Source organism: Tachypleus tridentatus, chromosome 13 (genome assembly GCF_004210375.1).
Source record: "Tachypleus tridentatus isolate NWPU-2018 chromosome 13, ASM421037v1, whole genome shotgun sequence".
In the NCBI taxonomy this organism is placed as follows: domain Eukaryota; kingdom Metazoa; phylum Arthropoda; class Merostomata; order Xiphosura; family Limulidae; genus Tachypleus; species Tachypleus tridentatus.
This window is the reverse complement of record NC_134837.1, coordinates 158,816,332-158,832,581: the sequence shown is the minus strand read 5'-3', so window position 1 is coordinate 158,832,581 and position 16,250 is coordinate 158,816,332. Positions and strand designations below refer to the sequence as shown.

General features: G+C 35.2%; 1 protein-coding gene across 2 annotated transcripts; it reads right to left on the bottom strand.

Moving 5' to 3' along the window:
- Positions 1 to 2,582: 2,582 nt before the first annotated feature.
- On the bottom strand, positions 2,583 to 13,762 carry LOC143237363 (uncharacterized). 2 transcript variants are annotated; one of them, XM_076476528.1, is made up of 3 exons: positions 13,425 to 13,762; positions 6,843 to 7,114; positions 2,583 to 4,281 (listed from the first exon to the last, which is right to left on the bottom strand). In XM_076476528.1, the coding sequence occupies exons 2-3, from the start codon at positions 6,976 to 6,978 to the stop codon at positions 3,380 to 3,382; spliced, it is 1,038 nt and encodes a 345-aa protein (XP_076332643.1). In that variant the 5' UTR covers positions 6,979 to 7,114; positions 13,425 to 13,762; the 3' UTR covers positions 2,583 to 3,379. The 2 variants fall into 2 exon arrangements, with proteins under 2 accessions (XP_076332643.1, XP_076332642.1); XM_076476527.1 differs by lacking the exon at positions 13,425 to 13,762 and adding an exon at positions 7,220 to 7,356.
- Positions 13,763 to 16,250: the final 2,488 nt, after the last annotated feature.

The window sequence follows — 16,250 nt, the reverse complement described above, 5'->3', positions numbered from 1 at the left end:
CGTTCAACAATGGTTTCATTATAGCAACTGTTTTTAGCATTCGTCTATTTCATTCAGATACTGGTAACGAAATTCATGTGGATTAGTATTATGTATCACATTACGCCATCACGATGTACAGTGGATGTTCATCCCGGTCAGTTTATGATTTAACAAAGTTAGCAACCATCTGCTTGAAAGACTGTACCACCCAAACAGTGAAATTATAAGTCTGATAATATTACATTCAAACCACCTAAAGCTTTGCAGAACTCTACACACGATTGTCTGTTAAAGTCAATTTGCATTAAAATATTGAGCAGCAGATGAGTTTAAACGGTTTCTAGCAGTATAAGTCCGCAGACATACAGCCGTACAGTTGGCATTAGGTTTTACCAAATATTAGAAAAGTTTTGTTTGTTTGTTTGGGAATTTCGCACAAAGCTACTCGAGGGCTATCTGTGCTAGCCGTCCCTAATTTAGCAGTGTAAGACTAGAGGGAAGGCAGCTAGTCATCACCACCCACCGCCAACTCTTGGGCTACTCTTTTACCAACGAATAGTGGGATTGACCGTCACATTATACACCCCCACGGCTGGGAGGGCGAGCATGTTTAGCGCGACGCGGGCGCGAACCCGCGACCCTCGGATTACGAGTCGCACGCCTTACGCGCTAGGCCATGCCAGGCCTATTAGAAAAGAAAATGCCACATTACCGCAAGACGTACGTGCATTCCAGCACACAGAAATAATTATCAACACTGATATTGATTGCCCTAGCTATGTGCACTGTCACATACTTAATTAAATGTCGCATAAAACATATATTAACCAATGTATACTAACAGTGCACGACATCACCATTCGGTGACAATCCACATTGCTTGGGCAATCAACATAAGTATTGATAATTATTTCTGTGTGCTGGAATGCACGTACATCTTGCAAGTTTTTCTGGCCCGGCATGGCCAGATTGGTTAAGGCGCTCGACTGGTAATCTGATGGTCGCGGATTCGAATTTCCGTCGCACCAAACATGCTCGCCCTTTCAGCCATGAAGGCGTTATAACGTGACTGTCAATCCCACTCATTCGTTGGTAAAAGAGAAGCCCAAGAGTTGGCGGTGGGTGGTGATGACTAGCTGCCTTCCCTCTAGTGTTACACTGCTAAATTAGGGACGGCTAACGCAGATAGCCCTCGTGTAGCTTTGCACGAAATTAAAAACAAACAAACAAAACAAAACAAGCAAGTTTTTCTACTGAATTAATGTGATTCCAGCTATATTGATTCCACAGAAAATATAAGAAATAATAGATAAAAGCAAGCAGTAATGACCATTCCTACCATAATTCACCATTTAAACTAATTAAACTAAAAATATACACACAAATTCAAACCAATATAGTGGAATTAGTAGAGAAGTTGCAATGTTTTCTATACCAAAACTGCTACCCATTGATCGGAAACCTACTTCGTCATATAAACATGAAAAAGAAATCGGACAATTATATATAAGTATAATTAGTATTTTACCAAGGTTCCACGCTGGTACAGCGGTAAGTCCACAGATTTACAACGCAAAAATCAGGGGTTTGATTCCCCTCAGTGAACACAGCAGATAGCTTGACGAGGATTTGCTATAAGAAAACACAGACACACATTTTATCAAGACTTACACGTACCAGGTCACACTCATATATATATAATATTGTTTCGCAACACAACATTAGGTTGTGTCGGCTAACATGCATGAGCAGTTAGGAACTTTCTACAAAAATCATCCACCAGCATTTACCATATAATAACTCAGTTGGAGTACTCAACAAATGTGAGAACTGTAATGTTCTTTCGGCATATTAGTTAGTCTGTGTTCTCAATGATCATCTAGAATCTTGTATACTGAGATATTTAGGAAATACACAATAATAAATGAAGTACGATAAACGTATTACCTCAGCCAGATAATGACAAAGAAAAAAGAATACTTTCATCTTTTACAACTTAATAGCAGATTAAAACAGACATTCTTTGACTTTCCAGCGTTTCCTATCAAAATAAAAATATCAAAGACCTAGCACATATTAGTGTGTGTTTTCTTATAGCAAAGCCACATCGGGGTATCTGCTGAGCCCACCGAGGAGAATCGAACCACTGATTTTAGCCTTGTAAGTCCGTAGACATACCACTGCACTAGCAGGGGGTGTGTATATATAAGAGCTAATTACAGCCTTCCTTTTAGGTCACCTACTGTCACCGTGTAACTTCATATTAACCGCAATGCTTTTCTTGTAGATGTAACAACTAACGTATTGCAGCAAGTGTATAATCTAAATTACGAAACATATAAAAATGTGATATTAATAGAAGTACTCTTTAAAAGAATTAATTAAATTAAGACTTACTGGACAGTCAGTTTACTTACGATATTACTTTTCATACAACTGAATGGTATTTATGAGAAGAAGGATATACTTAAGAAATAGCCGTATATATATATATATATATATATATATGACAACAGTTTAGCCCTTGTTTACAGATACATAGGATAAAAAGTACAGTAGCAATGCTAGACTGTAACAGTGTCAGATAAAAATTGTTTTAAAGCAAACCTGAGTTGGTTATACAGTTGTGATTATGTCGTTAAAGTAATACTTAATTTTTCTCTGTATATTTCGCGAATAAATGCATAAAACATAAATATATATCTTACGAAAGTGACTTTAATATTCATCGAGTCTGTTTCAAATAATAATATTTTCCTATCGTCTGTATAATTTGATACAACTATCATGATTCTTAAGGCATGACGTAACTATTTAGTCTTAATTGAAATCAAACTGTTTCAATATATTACGTTTGGCACCACACTGCAGATAGAATTCAACTAAATGTGCTATTATCTAGTACAAAACAGAATCGTATATAATTATGTTAATAAACATGGACAAAAAAGAGAGAGGAAATACAAAGCATTTCAACTGCATCGTCTAACTCTTGTAGTATAGTTCTCGTTCAAATTAAAATTCAGTTTTTATTAACTTAATACAAGTGGTAGTAAACTGAGTTTATTTCAGTGGATTATTCTATAAAGGATTTCTTAAATGACATCTAATTTTCTTTAGTTTTATTTTAAATATCTAAAAAAATCAGCCAGAAAAATTATCTTATCTCACATCTTATAATTTTTGCCCCACTTCACATTAATCCAAGAAAACTAAATTAACCGAAATCCTGGAGTTGATAAATGACCATTTAAATACTTTTTTAATTACGTAACGTCATTAGCTAATGGATGGGAACAACACTGGTAGATGTATCGATAGTTATTCTCTAAACATCTTTAGTAGGTGTTCTTGGTCCAGCTTTCTCACTTTCTTCAACCAAACGCGGGATAACAACTCATTCTGATGATCTGACGAACTCTGAAGCAACGGTCAAGGACGATGACTTCATCACTGGTGTACTAATGATTTGTCCTGATGGCTTCACAAAATATGACTCATTATTCAACATTGGAAACTTGGAAAACAATAAATTATGGATTGGTATAGGCGATTTAATATAAGAAGAAGCAGTGCTAAACGGTGAAGAAACTGTACTCTGAGGACAAGTGATGATCACTGATAAAGTTTCTGTGTTAAACAGAGATGGTTTTTGTGTTGGCTCTGATGTACAGTTGGAAGCATCACTGGGCAGTAAAGGTACCACTGAATCGTCTGTAACTGTTGACTGGGATTCTGAGATTAAAGACTTACTTTTCTGTCTAACTAAGCTGGTAAAATTCCAGAGTTCTTCATTCCTCGACATCCACCACTTGTTTGGAGAAAAATGCTTCCTACTCCACAAGAGTTGTTTTCCTAAGCAACAGAAAGAGCCCAAGAGAAATGAAATAATGCTTGTTAAGCTTATTAAGATAACAACACCCCAACTATTAAAACATTCTCGAAGTGAGAATGAGTTGAGACTCTGTGTTTCGTTCACACCAGTGTCATTCATAGACAAATACTTTTTTCGAATAAAAATAGTCCTGATTTTGTCTGGCACTTTTTCTGACTGAACATAACTTTCATTCAACATTATATTCGTCAAACCTTTATCGCTGGAATTAATATTATCAGGACTTGACAATTCCAAATTTCTTACGTCAGGAATATCTGACTTCTCGAAAAATATTTCGGAATTAGTGAAAACTGAACGTTTTTTTCTACCAATCGTACTGTTAACTTCACCATCTAGTTTAAATACAGACTCCAGTTTGTGGCTTAAGACGGTGAATATGCTATCATCTGAAACTTCTTCATCTGTAGAGAAATCAAAGATTAGCAACTTAAAAATTTTATATTAGATGGGGTGTCTTTTTAAATCAAATGTTAAAGGAAACACGTGAGGACCATATATGTATGTTTTTACATGAGTTATGAATATATTTTCACGCGCTTGTTCTGTTCGGAGTTCTAAGCCTTATATCACTGCAAGTTATCATAAAAAAATTCTGAAGCTATATTTTCAGCACAGTGATTAACAAAACGGTTGAGCATAGCAACCTCTCTTTTCTTTTAGAAATCAAGTTAATTTAAAAAAATGTAATTCAGTCATATGTATTTCATACTACTGATGTTATTTTCTACATGAATTACCGTTAGCTATCAATAACGTGCAGGAAGAAGACAATAAAGAAAAGCATTAATTCATTTTTTTCAGTATATATTTTCTGTATAGTACTATGCAAAATTGTTAGGACAAGATAATACGTTATCATTTTTTCAATTTTATGCGGCTAATCCTTCCATGTCATTACAGAATGTAAATTTTAACACTGTAGTAATGCTTCACTGATCCCTGTTGACAATAGTTACCATTCTTCAGAATTCACACATACTTGTATCAAGGGCGTGCCATAAGGGTTCTGCTTGAATGATCATACCAATCAAATTTAAGGTCTGAAATAACTGTCATGGTACCCCATGCAGTGTCCTAACAATATAGAAAAAAAATCTAGCATACGGCACCGGTATATACTAGAAAAAAATAATTTACTAGTACTCCACAAACAAACTTTAATAAAAACAGCGTTTAATATTATATGTTAAGTTCTTTTGGCATGCCCCTCCCAAAAAAAAAGTATAGGTAATTGTCAGTAGAACAGAGAGTTCGCATAAAAGCTTTACGTGATGATGGTGTGACTCTCCGATAGATTGTTGAAGACTTGAAATACCGAAAACACTGTCTGTCAAGTACACCCTAGGTAGTGAGACATAGACAGGTAAGTTTGAAAATAGGAGAGGAAGAGGCAGAACACCTAAACTTAATGATGCTGATCTTAAGTATCATCGTTTATGCAGTATTCGGGACAGAAAGAAGACGGCCACTGATCTCAAGCATGAGATAAACAACCATGCACCAAATAACAGAAAAGTATCCAGACCTACAATATCAAGAAGACTCGACGAGAATGGAATATTTGGTAGTGTAGGGGTTTAAAAACCTATACTTCAATCTCTAAATATTGTCAAGAAACTGAAACTTGCTAAAATGTACATAAACTGGACTGTTGATGATTGGAAAAAGGTGTTGTGAACGGACGAGTCCAAGTTTGAAATATATGATTTATAGCACAGGTTATTTGTCCGGTGGAAGAAAGGTGAAAGATACTGATTTCAATGCATAGCGTGCACCATAAAGCATAGGTGAAGCAGTGTGATGGTTTCGGGGTATTTTTTCTGACAAGTTGACAGGAGCTATTTTAAAAATAGAGGGAATGATGGACCAGTATAAGCACCATCAGATACTAATCCGTCATGGTATACCCAGTGATTTGTGAATTATTGGTAATGAATTTTACTACCAAGAAGATAATGACCCCAAACACTCATCCAACTTACGAAGAAATTACGTAGCTAAGAAATACGCTGATGTAGTCATTCAAATAATGTAATAACCCCTACAGATCCTCAGTCTTTCTCCCATTGAGCAGATCTGAGATTTTATGGATCAAAAACTTGACAAATCAAAAGTTGATTCCAAATAAACTTTATGGAAGTGTATTACGTACATTTGGAGCAAAATCCTCCAAGTGTTGAAATGACACTTCGATTAAATATGTTGCAACGATGCCTGAAAGACTGTCTGTAGTTATTAAAGCTCGTTAAAAAGCGAACACGCATAAAATATTATTTTTTTGCTGAACTCAAACATTTCCACTGAATTTTTGTTGTAATAAATGTAAATATTGTTAAAAATTTGTGTTTAACCTGTGATTTACCTTCCATTGCTCTTTGGAAGTTGACTGAAATATAATGCTTGACTCTGTCCTAACACTTTGGCACAGCACTGCATGTATTACAAATAACTTTGTTATTTAAAGTACAGTTTGGGGACTGTTTAGAATGAGTTAAAAAGTTTGATAAGCATCGACGATGCTTCTTGACTGACGAAATTTATAGATGTTGCACTCAGTACAAACATGGCAGTTTAATGTAGGCAGAGTGATGATAATGTAAGAGTGGGTTGGTCTATAAACTGAGGTGAACTTTTATTTATTAATTTATCTTGAATAATAGCCACGGATTTGTTTCCTTCTACAAAAGATAAAGTACGTAGTATTTAGTCGTTCTAAAACTGTAATACTTAACTTTATATAAAAAAGGTTAAAAAACTAGATGCAACTCCTATAGGAGTGAAACAATTTACGTAAAATATTATTTTTGTTATCGTTCTTAATATTAAACGTGCTTTACGAAATTCAATGAGAAAAGAGAAACTATTTCGAATTCATATTAAATAAAATATATAGAGTGTGCATTAGATATGCCTGATACGGGTTTCGAAGTACGCGTGCTTCATTATTACATAAAATATTTACCTTTTTTATTCTTCCTGTGACGAAGCTCAAATTGTACCAGCAAAATAAATGCTATTCCCACTAAGACAGCCATAAGTACTCGTGGAACCACCCGACTCAGGTCAATCATCATTTTAATTTTTGTGGAAAGAATCATACGTCGCTACAACAGAAGTATACAGTTTTCTATCCACTAAGCTGCACTAGTTGATACAGTGTGGACGTGGCACTGGCGATTAGCTAAAGACTGGAGACATGGCGTTCCTCGTTCAAGCGAAAACTACAGCCACCAGCTAAATATATAGTGAGATTTTACTGACTTCTAACAAAAACATAATAATATAAAATGAGAAGACACTAAAAAAAATATCAAGACATAAAGGAATATGTGACACTACCTTCGTTTCTTTACTTGTATTTCCACGTTGTAAAAACACTTAATGATACAGTTATAAAAGTTACCTGCATAGGTTTACTTTATCATCAGTTTATGTGAGCTACTAAATTTTATGGCATACCGTGTGTGTAACACATTTAAACCGCCATCTTTGAAACACCCAAAACATTCACGGAGTTGTGAAGATGCGTGAGTTAAAGTAAGATAATCAAACTTTTTTTTTTATAGTATAAAGTGAATAATTAACAGTTCAAAAAGGTCAGGTAATAATCAGAGAAGGTAACGTAATCTAATTTCAAATACATTTTAACATAAAAATAAACGTCTGAAAACATTTTTGTTTTTTTATAAACTGGTATTTCATCAATCTGGTTATGGCCATAGTATTTATGTCATAGTCTGTATAACATAAGACTTAAGAAATTCATTAATAACACTGTGAATTGAAAATAGTGTCTGATGAAGCAACACTGTTAGAATATCCGTGTAAATCTCCACATTTTATACGGAGCAAACTCAATTTTTTCGTACTACATTAGGTTATAAAATGTCAGAAAAGAACTTGTAATTATACACTTCTAGACGAAAGTTTTTACTTTGTATAACACTCAAAATTAACATTGTAGATCTTCACTCTTATTGCGAAAGCTTTCCCACTCAACGTTGAAAGATGAAAGCAGAATGCACTATATTCAACTCAGCTGAGTTCAGGGTTAAGTCACTTCTGGAAAAAATCCCACAGATCAACAGTAAAAAGAGTAACAGTTGCTACAATGTCAAAGTCTTAAGCATTAGTAAACCTGGTTACTAATAATTACAATCTGTATTAATGTGGAACATGTAACTAATCCTGACACTTTTGGTCATAAAATAATTGAATCGCGTCCTTTTCTAAGATCTGAATTGGCTTGAGGGGCCAACGATACTTCAGGGATTCTGGATGCTAGCCCTCTCTCTCTCTGGTGTTTGAGTATATATATTTGTATACCCAGGAGAGTCAGGTACACTAGACCTCCTCCTCCTTCCTTAACTTTGTTGGAGTGGCCTGATTAATGTATTACGAGGAAATACTGAATGGCTGGAATAATATGATAACTTTTGTGTGGTCCTTTTCAGGGCAATGTCAATTTATATTGTTCTTTCATTTTTTATTTTATTATTATTATTTTAATAAGTCTAGAACGTAGGTGGCCTGTTTAATTTTAGTTCTATTTAATTATTATTACTATTATTATTATTTTAAATAATTTTATCTTAATGATCTGATGTACAAGTTTATCGGGGAGAGGTGTTTAGGTCTCACTTTAGTCTCACTCATCATATATGCAATATCTGTCTAGTTCGCATAACAACTCATTTTTTCGCCAATTTTTATCAAAATATTTTATTGTACTATGTAGAAGTCTATCTGGTGTTGTTTGTGTATTTGAGTAATTGTGCATGAACTTTGATGAAGTGGTTTTAGGTACTCTGTATGCTGATGTAATTAGTGTATTCTGTAATGTTTGGAGTTTGGTTTGTATTTGTTTTTCACTTACATTGATCCATGCAGGAGCTGCATAGTCTATTACAGATATAATATATGTCTTGTATATTTTAATGATGTTTTCTGGTGTTGTTTCGTAGTTTTTACCAGTTAGACTCCTAGCATAGTTTATTCTTCGCCAAATTTTTGTTTTTATGTTATTTACATGCTAGCCCTGCTTCCAAATGCATACAATTTTGAATTTCGCAGACTATGTGTGATCGCCGTCACCAATGTAGTATACTAGAGAGAAGACAACTAGTTAACACCACTAGTCGCCATATTTTGGGCTACTATTTACCAACGAATATTGAAATTGACCATTACATTACAACACTCCAAGTTTTTACTTTCCTACGTGATAGTTAGATATAGAACAATTAGCCAGCACAAACAATAACAATAATAATGATAACTGTAAATAATAAATAATTTTAGGGAAATACACCTCATTTTAGCATTAAATTGAGCTTTTAAACCTTCATGTGATTCGGTTCGTGTTTCCTTGCAACAGTTTGAAGTAATGAATATGTTAAGCAAGTGACGATCAAATCTCACTATTTAATTAGTTTGTAGGAGGCGCTGTTGGCTAACCGCTCTCCCTGTTGTCTATCAGTTTAAATTAGGGATGAATATGTGCATACAGCTCTTGTGTGGCTCTGCGCGAAAATTCATTAAACAATTAAACCCTGACAATAACAATATGTAACAAAATTTTTATTTTTCTTATTCCTGGGCGGAAAATGTTATTTCCCAATTCCTTATGCTTAAAGTAAATGGAAAAGACCTATTTTTCTCTGCAAACTTTGCTTTTGTGACATGGGTAATTAAATTTTCAAATTTACCCATTTTCCACAATATTCCATGTAGATTCAGTGCTAAGTAACTGATATAGAATTTTCTCGAACTTACAAGAATTTTATGAGAATTTTCAAGAACCTTTTAGAATTTTCTAGAACTTTCTATAGTAATATATATGTAGGGCTCACCACTTCAGTTTAATTCTAGCTGCCTAAGTGAACACGTAGACCTATGTGATTTTATCAGAGATGGCATCAAGAAGCTGCAAGCATTCTCTAGACGCATTCTGCTATGTATGTAACCAATTTATCAAGACAAGAGCAAAAAATACTTTGTGACAGCATCTGCTTAAAAGAAATGATGCCAACAAAGCATATTTCGGCATGCCTGTCGGGAATCAAGACAAACCCTGGGCACCTCATTTTACCTGCGAGCACTGCAAAAAAACTCTAGAAAGTAAGACGGAAAATTTTGCTTGCTTGAATAGTAAGATTTTATCTTATACAAATATTAGATCTTAAAAAAATTAAATATCTTTTAATTTATTTTTTTATTTCCAATAGTACAGAAAAATATCACAAATAAAATATTTTGCATGAACCTCTTACACACTAGTTGCAGATGAAATAAATTTATTCTTTATAATAATTTTATTTTGCTCTTTTGCAGGATGGTACAGAGGGAAAAAAGAACCATGAAGTTCGCTATTCCAAGAATTTAAGGTGAATCCACTGGCCACGCAAGCAATTACTACTTCTGCATGGTGGACCCTTCCAAACGTCGGGCTGGCAAGAATGCATTTGATATCATGTATCCGGATCTTCCATCATCTATCGCCCCAGTGCTACACTGCCCTAAGCTCCCTGTACCAACTCCACCAGAGAGAAAGCAGTCATCCTCAGAAGAAACCAACAAATCAGAAGAGGAGGTAGACGTTGAAAATCCAGATTACAATTTTAGAGGTGCAGCTGGTGAGAGAAACCCATACTACCCCAACCAAAGAGACCTCAATGACTTAATCAGAGATCTTGGTCTAACAAAGTCGAATGCCGAGCTTTTGACATCTAGGCTCAAGGAGTGGGATTTGTTAGATGAAAGTGTGCAAGTCGCAAGTCAGACCGACATTCGTCAAGCTTCTTAACTCGTCAAGATGGGCTCTGCTTCTGCCACAATTGGAATTGTCTGAAACCCGAACGAGTGGCGCCTCTTCATTGATAGCTCATCCAGAAGCCTCAATGCTGTGCTGCTCCATAACGGGAATAAGTATCCGTCTCTTCCCCTGGCTCACTCGCTGCACCTCAAAGAGGAATACAGCAGCATCGAGACCTTGCTAGAAGCCTTGAAGTATGATGAGTATGACTGGGAAGCTATTGGAGCCTTCAAAATGGTGGCGCTCCTGATGGGTCTCCAAGGAAGCTTTACCAAGTTTCCCTGTTATCTTTGCCTTTGGGACAGCAGGGACACCACAGCGCAGGACAACAGGTAGCTATGGCCACAACGGACCGAGTTCTCTTTGGGGAGGCACAATGTCAAGTGTGAGCCACTAGTGGACCTTCAGAAGGTGTTGTTTCCACCATTGCACATGAAGCAATTTGTCACAGCTCTTGATAAGGTGTCTGCAGCCTTCAAGTACTGCAAAGGCTTCTTTCCTAAGCTGTCTGAGGCAAAGGTCAATGTTGGTGTCTTCATTGAACCACAAATAAAGAAGATCCTGGAGTGCACAGAATTCCCCAAGAGGCTCAGCAGGAAGGAGAAAACCTTAGGGCAGCTTTGTCGCAGTGGTTCGGGGCTTCTTGGGCAATCACAAGGTCGAAAATTATGTGGAACTGGTTGAGACTCTGGTGAAGAACTACGGCAAAATGGGCTGCAGAATATCCCTGAAAGTCCATATCGTTGATGTTCGTCTTGATAAATTCAAGAATAACATGGGAGCATACTCAGAGGAGCAAGGCGAGCGCTTCTACCAAGATATACTGGACATTGAACGCCGCTATCAAGGAGCGTATAACGAAAAATGGTGGGAGACTATTTTTGGGAGCTGATACGTAAAAGTGATTTACATCTCAGTCGCAAATCTCGAAAACTACTCACTTCTAAACATTTTTGTTTACTTTTGTATAACTTTAATATAAATACATGTAAATCTTGATTTATATGTTGTTTTATTCAGACTTTATGTAAATGCAAATGTGCAAATTTGCCTGTTTTTGCATAGAAAATAGGTTAATCTCTAAATTTCAATATCCAGGTCACCAAAGCGAAGTTTGAAGGGAATAATAGCCATTTTCTGTACTTTTACAACATAAGCAATTAAGAAATAACACATACTATCCTGGAAAAAAAATTTGTGTTACATAGTGTAATTGATTAACTGACTCTAAACAAACTACAGGTGTCTTTTTAAATATAAGCATCTCCCCTGCTGTATGGGCTCGGCATGGCCAGGTGGTAAAAGCACTCGACTCGTAATCCGAGTGTCGCGGGTTTGAATCCCTGTCACACCAAACAAGCTCGCCCTTTCAGCCGTGGGGGCGTTATAATGTGACGGTCAATCCCACTATTCGTTGGTAAAAAAGTAGCTCAAGAGTTGGCGGTGAGTGGTGATGACTAGCTGCCTTCCCTCTAGCTTTATACTGCTGAATTAGAGATGGCTGGCGCAGATAGCCCTAGAGTAGCTTTACGCGAAATTAAAAAAACAAACAAACCCTTGCTGTTTCAATAAAAAACTTCATTAGTTATCAACCAATGTCCTCTTTCAAATCAGTTTATAATAGTTTTTCTGTTTCACCGACTGAGAATTCTAATAATTACATATATAAAATCAATAAGAAAGTAACAGAATAATTGAATACATTATTATTATCACAGATTAAAATAAGGTTATACAGACTTAACTGACACAATTTTACCAAATAGTTTTCATACTTTTGCTAATTAAAATGTTTTTCTTCAAATAAAACAAGAGGGAATTTTCAATAGCGGCGGCTGTAATAAGATCTCAAAATCGGCCAAGAAATGGAGCTATGAGCTCAAAGATTATACTTGGAAGAAAAGAAAAAAATCACAGCATTCTATGGGCCTCTATGCCTCAACTGAAACAAGATAATTGCATAAAAATGACAAATTATAATTATTTCGAAACTATAGACAACATTTTTTGGTGTTATCTGCAATATGAAGGCCTTTAAATAATTATTATAGGTTAAAATAATAATCATAATATGTATTTATGAATTTAAGTAAAATCTATTGATGAATGAAATCCAAATATATATGTATGTATATAATACAACTTTGATGAACAAAAACAAAACCTTATATTTAAGGTTAGCAAAATTAGTTATATTTAAAATTGGTAAAAAGTGCTAATTTAGTAAGATGGGACTAGAGATCGTCAAAAACGTACAAATACACGTACACAGTAATTATCAGTTTTAGTGGAGTCAAAGTAGGGATTTGTAGCCTGAGGATATAAAATGTAGTCACTATTACCAGCCTTGTTTGTTTACTTCTTCTAAAGAGGTCCTAGATGTAAATTTGAAAACATAATATTTGCATTTTTATTCAACTGTTTCTTTACTTTGTTTACGATCTCTATTCCTCCGTTTTTACTTAATTTTTACTAATCTTGTTTCTTAAATTTTTATAGCCATTTATCAAGAATAAATATTAAGTTGCATACTTACATATGCGTTCAATTGAATGTTACATGCTTTTCAACAATTTACTACTGCGTTTTTTTTCCCCACCCTACCACCAAACTGAACTTATTGTATCATCACAAATTTAATGATCGACTTCCATAATTGTGACAGTGTAATGTACAAAAAGACGAGCGGCATTGTTAATGCAATGTAAACAGACGCAGTAACATGCTTACCTTGTGCACAGGTATGTTGTTCAGTAGCCTGCTGTTGACAAGTGTTTGATTGAATAAGACAACGCTATTACTACATGCAAAATAGACAGCGGCGATACACTTGGCGTAAGTCGCAACTATCGGTGGTAATAAACACTGAAAACGGACTCAAGATTTCAACTAAGTATAAGAAACAGTAGAAAAAATCACCATGGTGGTCTCAGTGGGAAAACCTAACATGGTAACAGTCCTCTGTTAAAAGTTTCTGAAATATAGTCGCAGAACTGTACGTAGATACAACAAACCCGAGTAACAACGAACAATACCGACTCGAATACGAAAGATACGCAACAGGAAATTCGAACACCTTTCACATGGCAGTTTTCAGTTAAAGTGTTGAACAAAGCACGAGTTGAAGTTTCCAGTCAGCACGTACACTAGAGAAACACTGGACTTTCCTAATGGCCGAAAGTTAAGGACTTAGAAAATTTTGCAGCACGAAAACAAAATTAGAGTTCGGATTATGTTTAAAACTACTCTCTGTTTTGTTTTTTGTTGTTGTTTACAAAATCCCTGTATGTGTTATCCCATATTACAGTAAATATCACTTGCAATAATTTTTCGTTTGTAGGTTAAGCAAATTCTCAGTAGTAGATTTCCAGTGTTGTTTTCTTACTTTTCTCTTTTATCCCTATTTCAAGATTTTAAGTTCTCAATTTTTAATTATCTTGTGTGTTTGTTTTTTAATGTACAGCAATGGGCAAATATATGCCTAGAGTAGGATACAAACCTCGCTAAGCATATGTAAAATTATATCAGCAGAAAAACAGCTTTTCAGATAAAACATATACGTCGTAAACATCGCTTTTAAATAAATCTTTATGTATTATAAATTATTTAATGACCAGGTTGCTTATGCATGAGATTTTGTGTAAACACGTGTTTAATACGCAGTGAGTACAAAAGCAGCCGTTCAGAACAACATCTTATCTATTACGATAAATTAGCTTTTAAATAAGTCATAGACATTCACAGTGCTTCATATAGCACACCTGCTTAGGTTTTAGGGCAAAATACCGGGCGAATTTGCTGTAGCCTTGTAAAACAATAACATAAACAAATGGGGAAAATCACTTAATTTTGCATAATATCAACGTTTGGGTTGTCTTAACTATTCGAAAGGAAGCTTTTAAGTGTTATGTCAAAAATAAGTCTGTTTTTCAAGGTAGTTCTTGTCCACATGTTATATTTAAAGTTTGAGCAAATTCTTGTGCGATCTCTATTATGAAGCACTATTGTAGTTCATAATAAAGTAAATTACGATCTAAAGCAAAATGCTGTTTGCTTTCCTAAAAGCACACATTACATATCAATGATCATGTAAAAAGTTCATTGTAATCATATAATCATAGTATAAAAATAAAGATTCTTCTAAATTTTTAAAGTTTCTGCTTTCAACTAGCTAATAATTTTAAATATTAAAAAATCAGATTAACTTTTTGAAAATACTCTTATTTATTTCTCATGTGTCGTTTGCACACATTATATCAGTTTTCTATAGCAAAACTAATAAATGATAGATGAAGTTAAAATTCAGGTAGACTACAGTCACATAAGAAACTTGTAAGTAAAATGTTACTAAGGCAAATAACTGTAAAAGCATTTACGTTTTCTATAAAGTATAAATCATACTTAAAACTTTTCGGATTCTTAAATACGTAAAATTTTAAAAATATGTCTTTAGCATGTGGTATAGTTGTATTACGCGATAATTTGTAAGTTTCTAACCTCCGGCAACGTTTGCTATTTCATTGTTATCAAACTAGATTGAATAACAGGGCCCGGTATGGCCAAACGTGTTAAGGCGTGCGACTCGTAATCTGAGGGTCGCGGGTCCGCATCCCCGCCGCACCAAACATGCTCGCCCTTGCAGCCGTGAGGGCGTTATAATGTGACAGTCATTCCCACTATTCGTTCGTAAAAGAGTAACCCAACAGCTAGCGGTGGGTGGTGATGACTAGCTGCCTTCCCTCTAGTCTTATAATGCTAGATTAGGGATGGTTAGCACAAATAGCCCTCTTGTAGCTTTGCGCGAAGTTCAAAATACATGTGGTAACATTTTAACAAACAAATGTACATAGCTAAGTGGAAATGAATATTAAATGGCAGTGTAAAAAAAAGAAACATGCTCGTATCATCAGTGACACGAAGTCCTCAACTGTTTTTTTTTTTTTGGTTGCTAATACAATGGCATGAATCACGCGGTTCTTCAGTCAGTATGGTAAGACGTGGTGCAAAAATCAGAATTAATTATTATGAATATCCTGAGTACGTTTTATTTTGTTCACATAGATCTCCAGTAGCATTAGCATTCTTTCAGCTAGAAGTAGTCGTATGTCTATAGATCTCCGGTAGCATTAACATCCTTTTAGCTAGAAGTAGTCGTATGTCTACAGGTCTCCGGTAGCAGCAGCATTCTTTCAGCTAGAAGTAGTCGTATGTCTATAGATCTCCGGTAGCATTAACATTCTTTTAGCTAGAAGTATTCGTATGTCTACAGGTCTCCGGTAGCAGCAGCATTCTTTCAGCTAGAAGTAGTCGTATGTCTATAGATCTCCGGTAGCATTAACATTCTTTTAGCTAGAAGTAGTCGTATGTCTACAGGTCTCCAGTAGCAGCAGCATTCTTTCAGCTAGAAGTAGTCGTATGTCTATAGATCTCCGGTAGCATTAACATTCTTTTAGCTAGAAGTAGTCGTATGTCTACAGATCTCCGGTAGCATTAGCATTCTTTCAGCTAGAAGTAGTCGTATGTCCACAGATCTCCGGTAGCATTAGCATTCTTTCA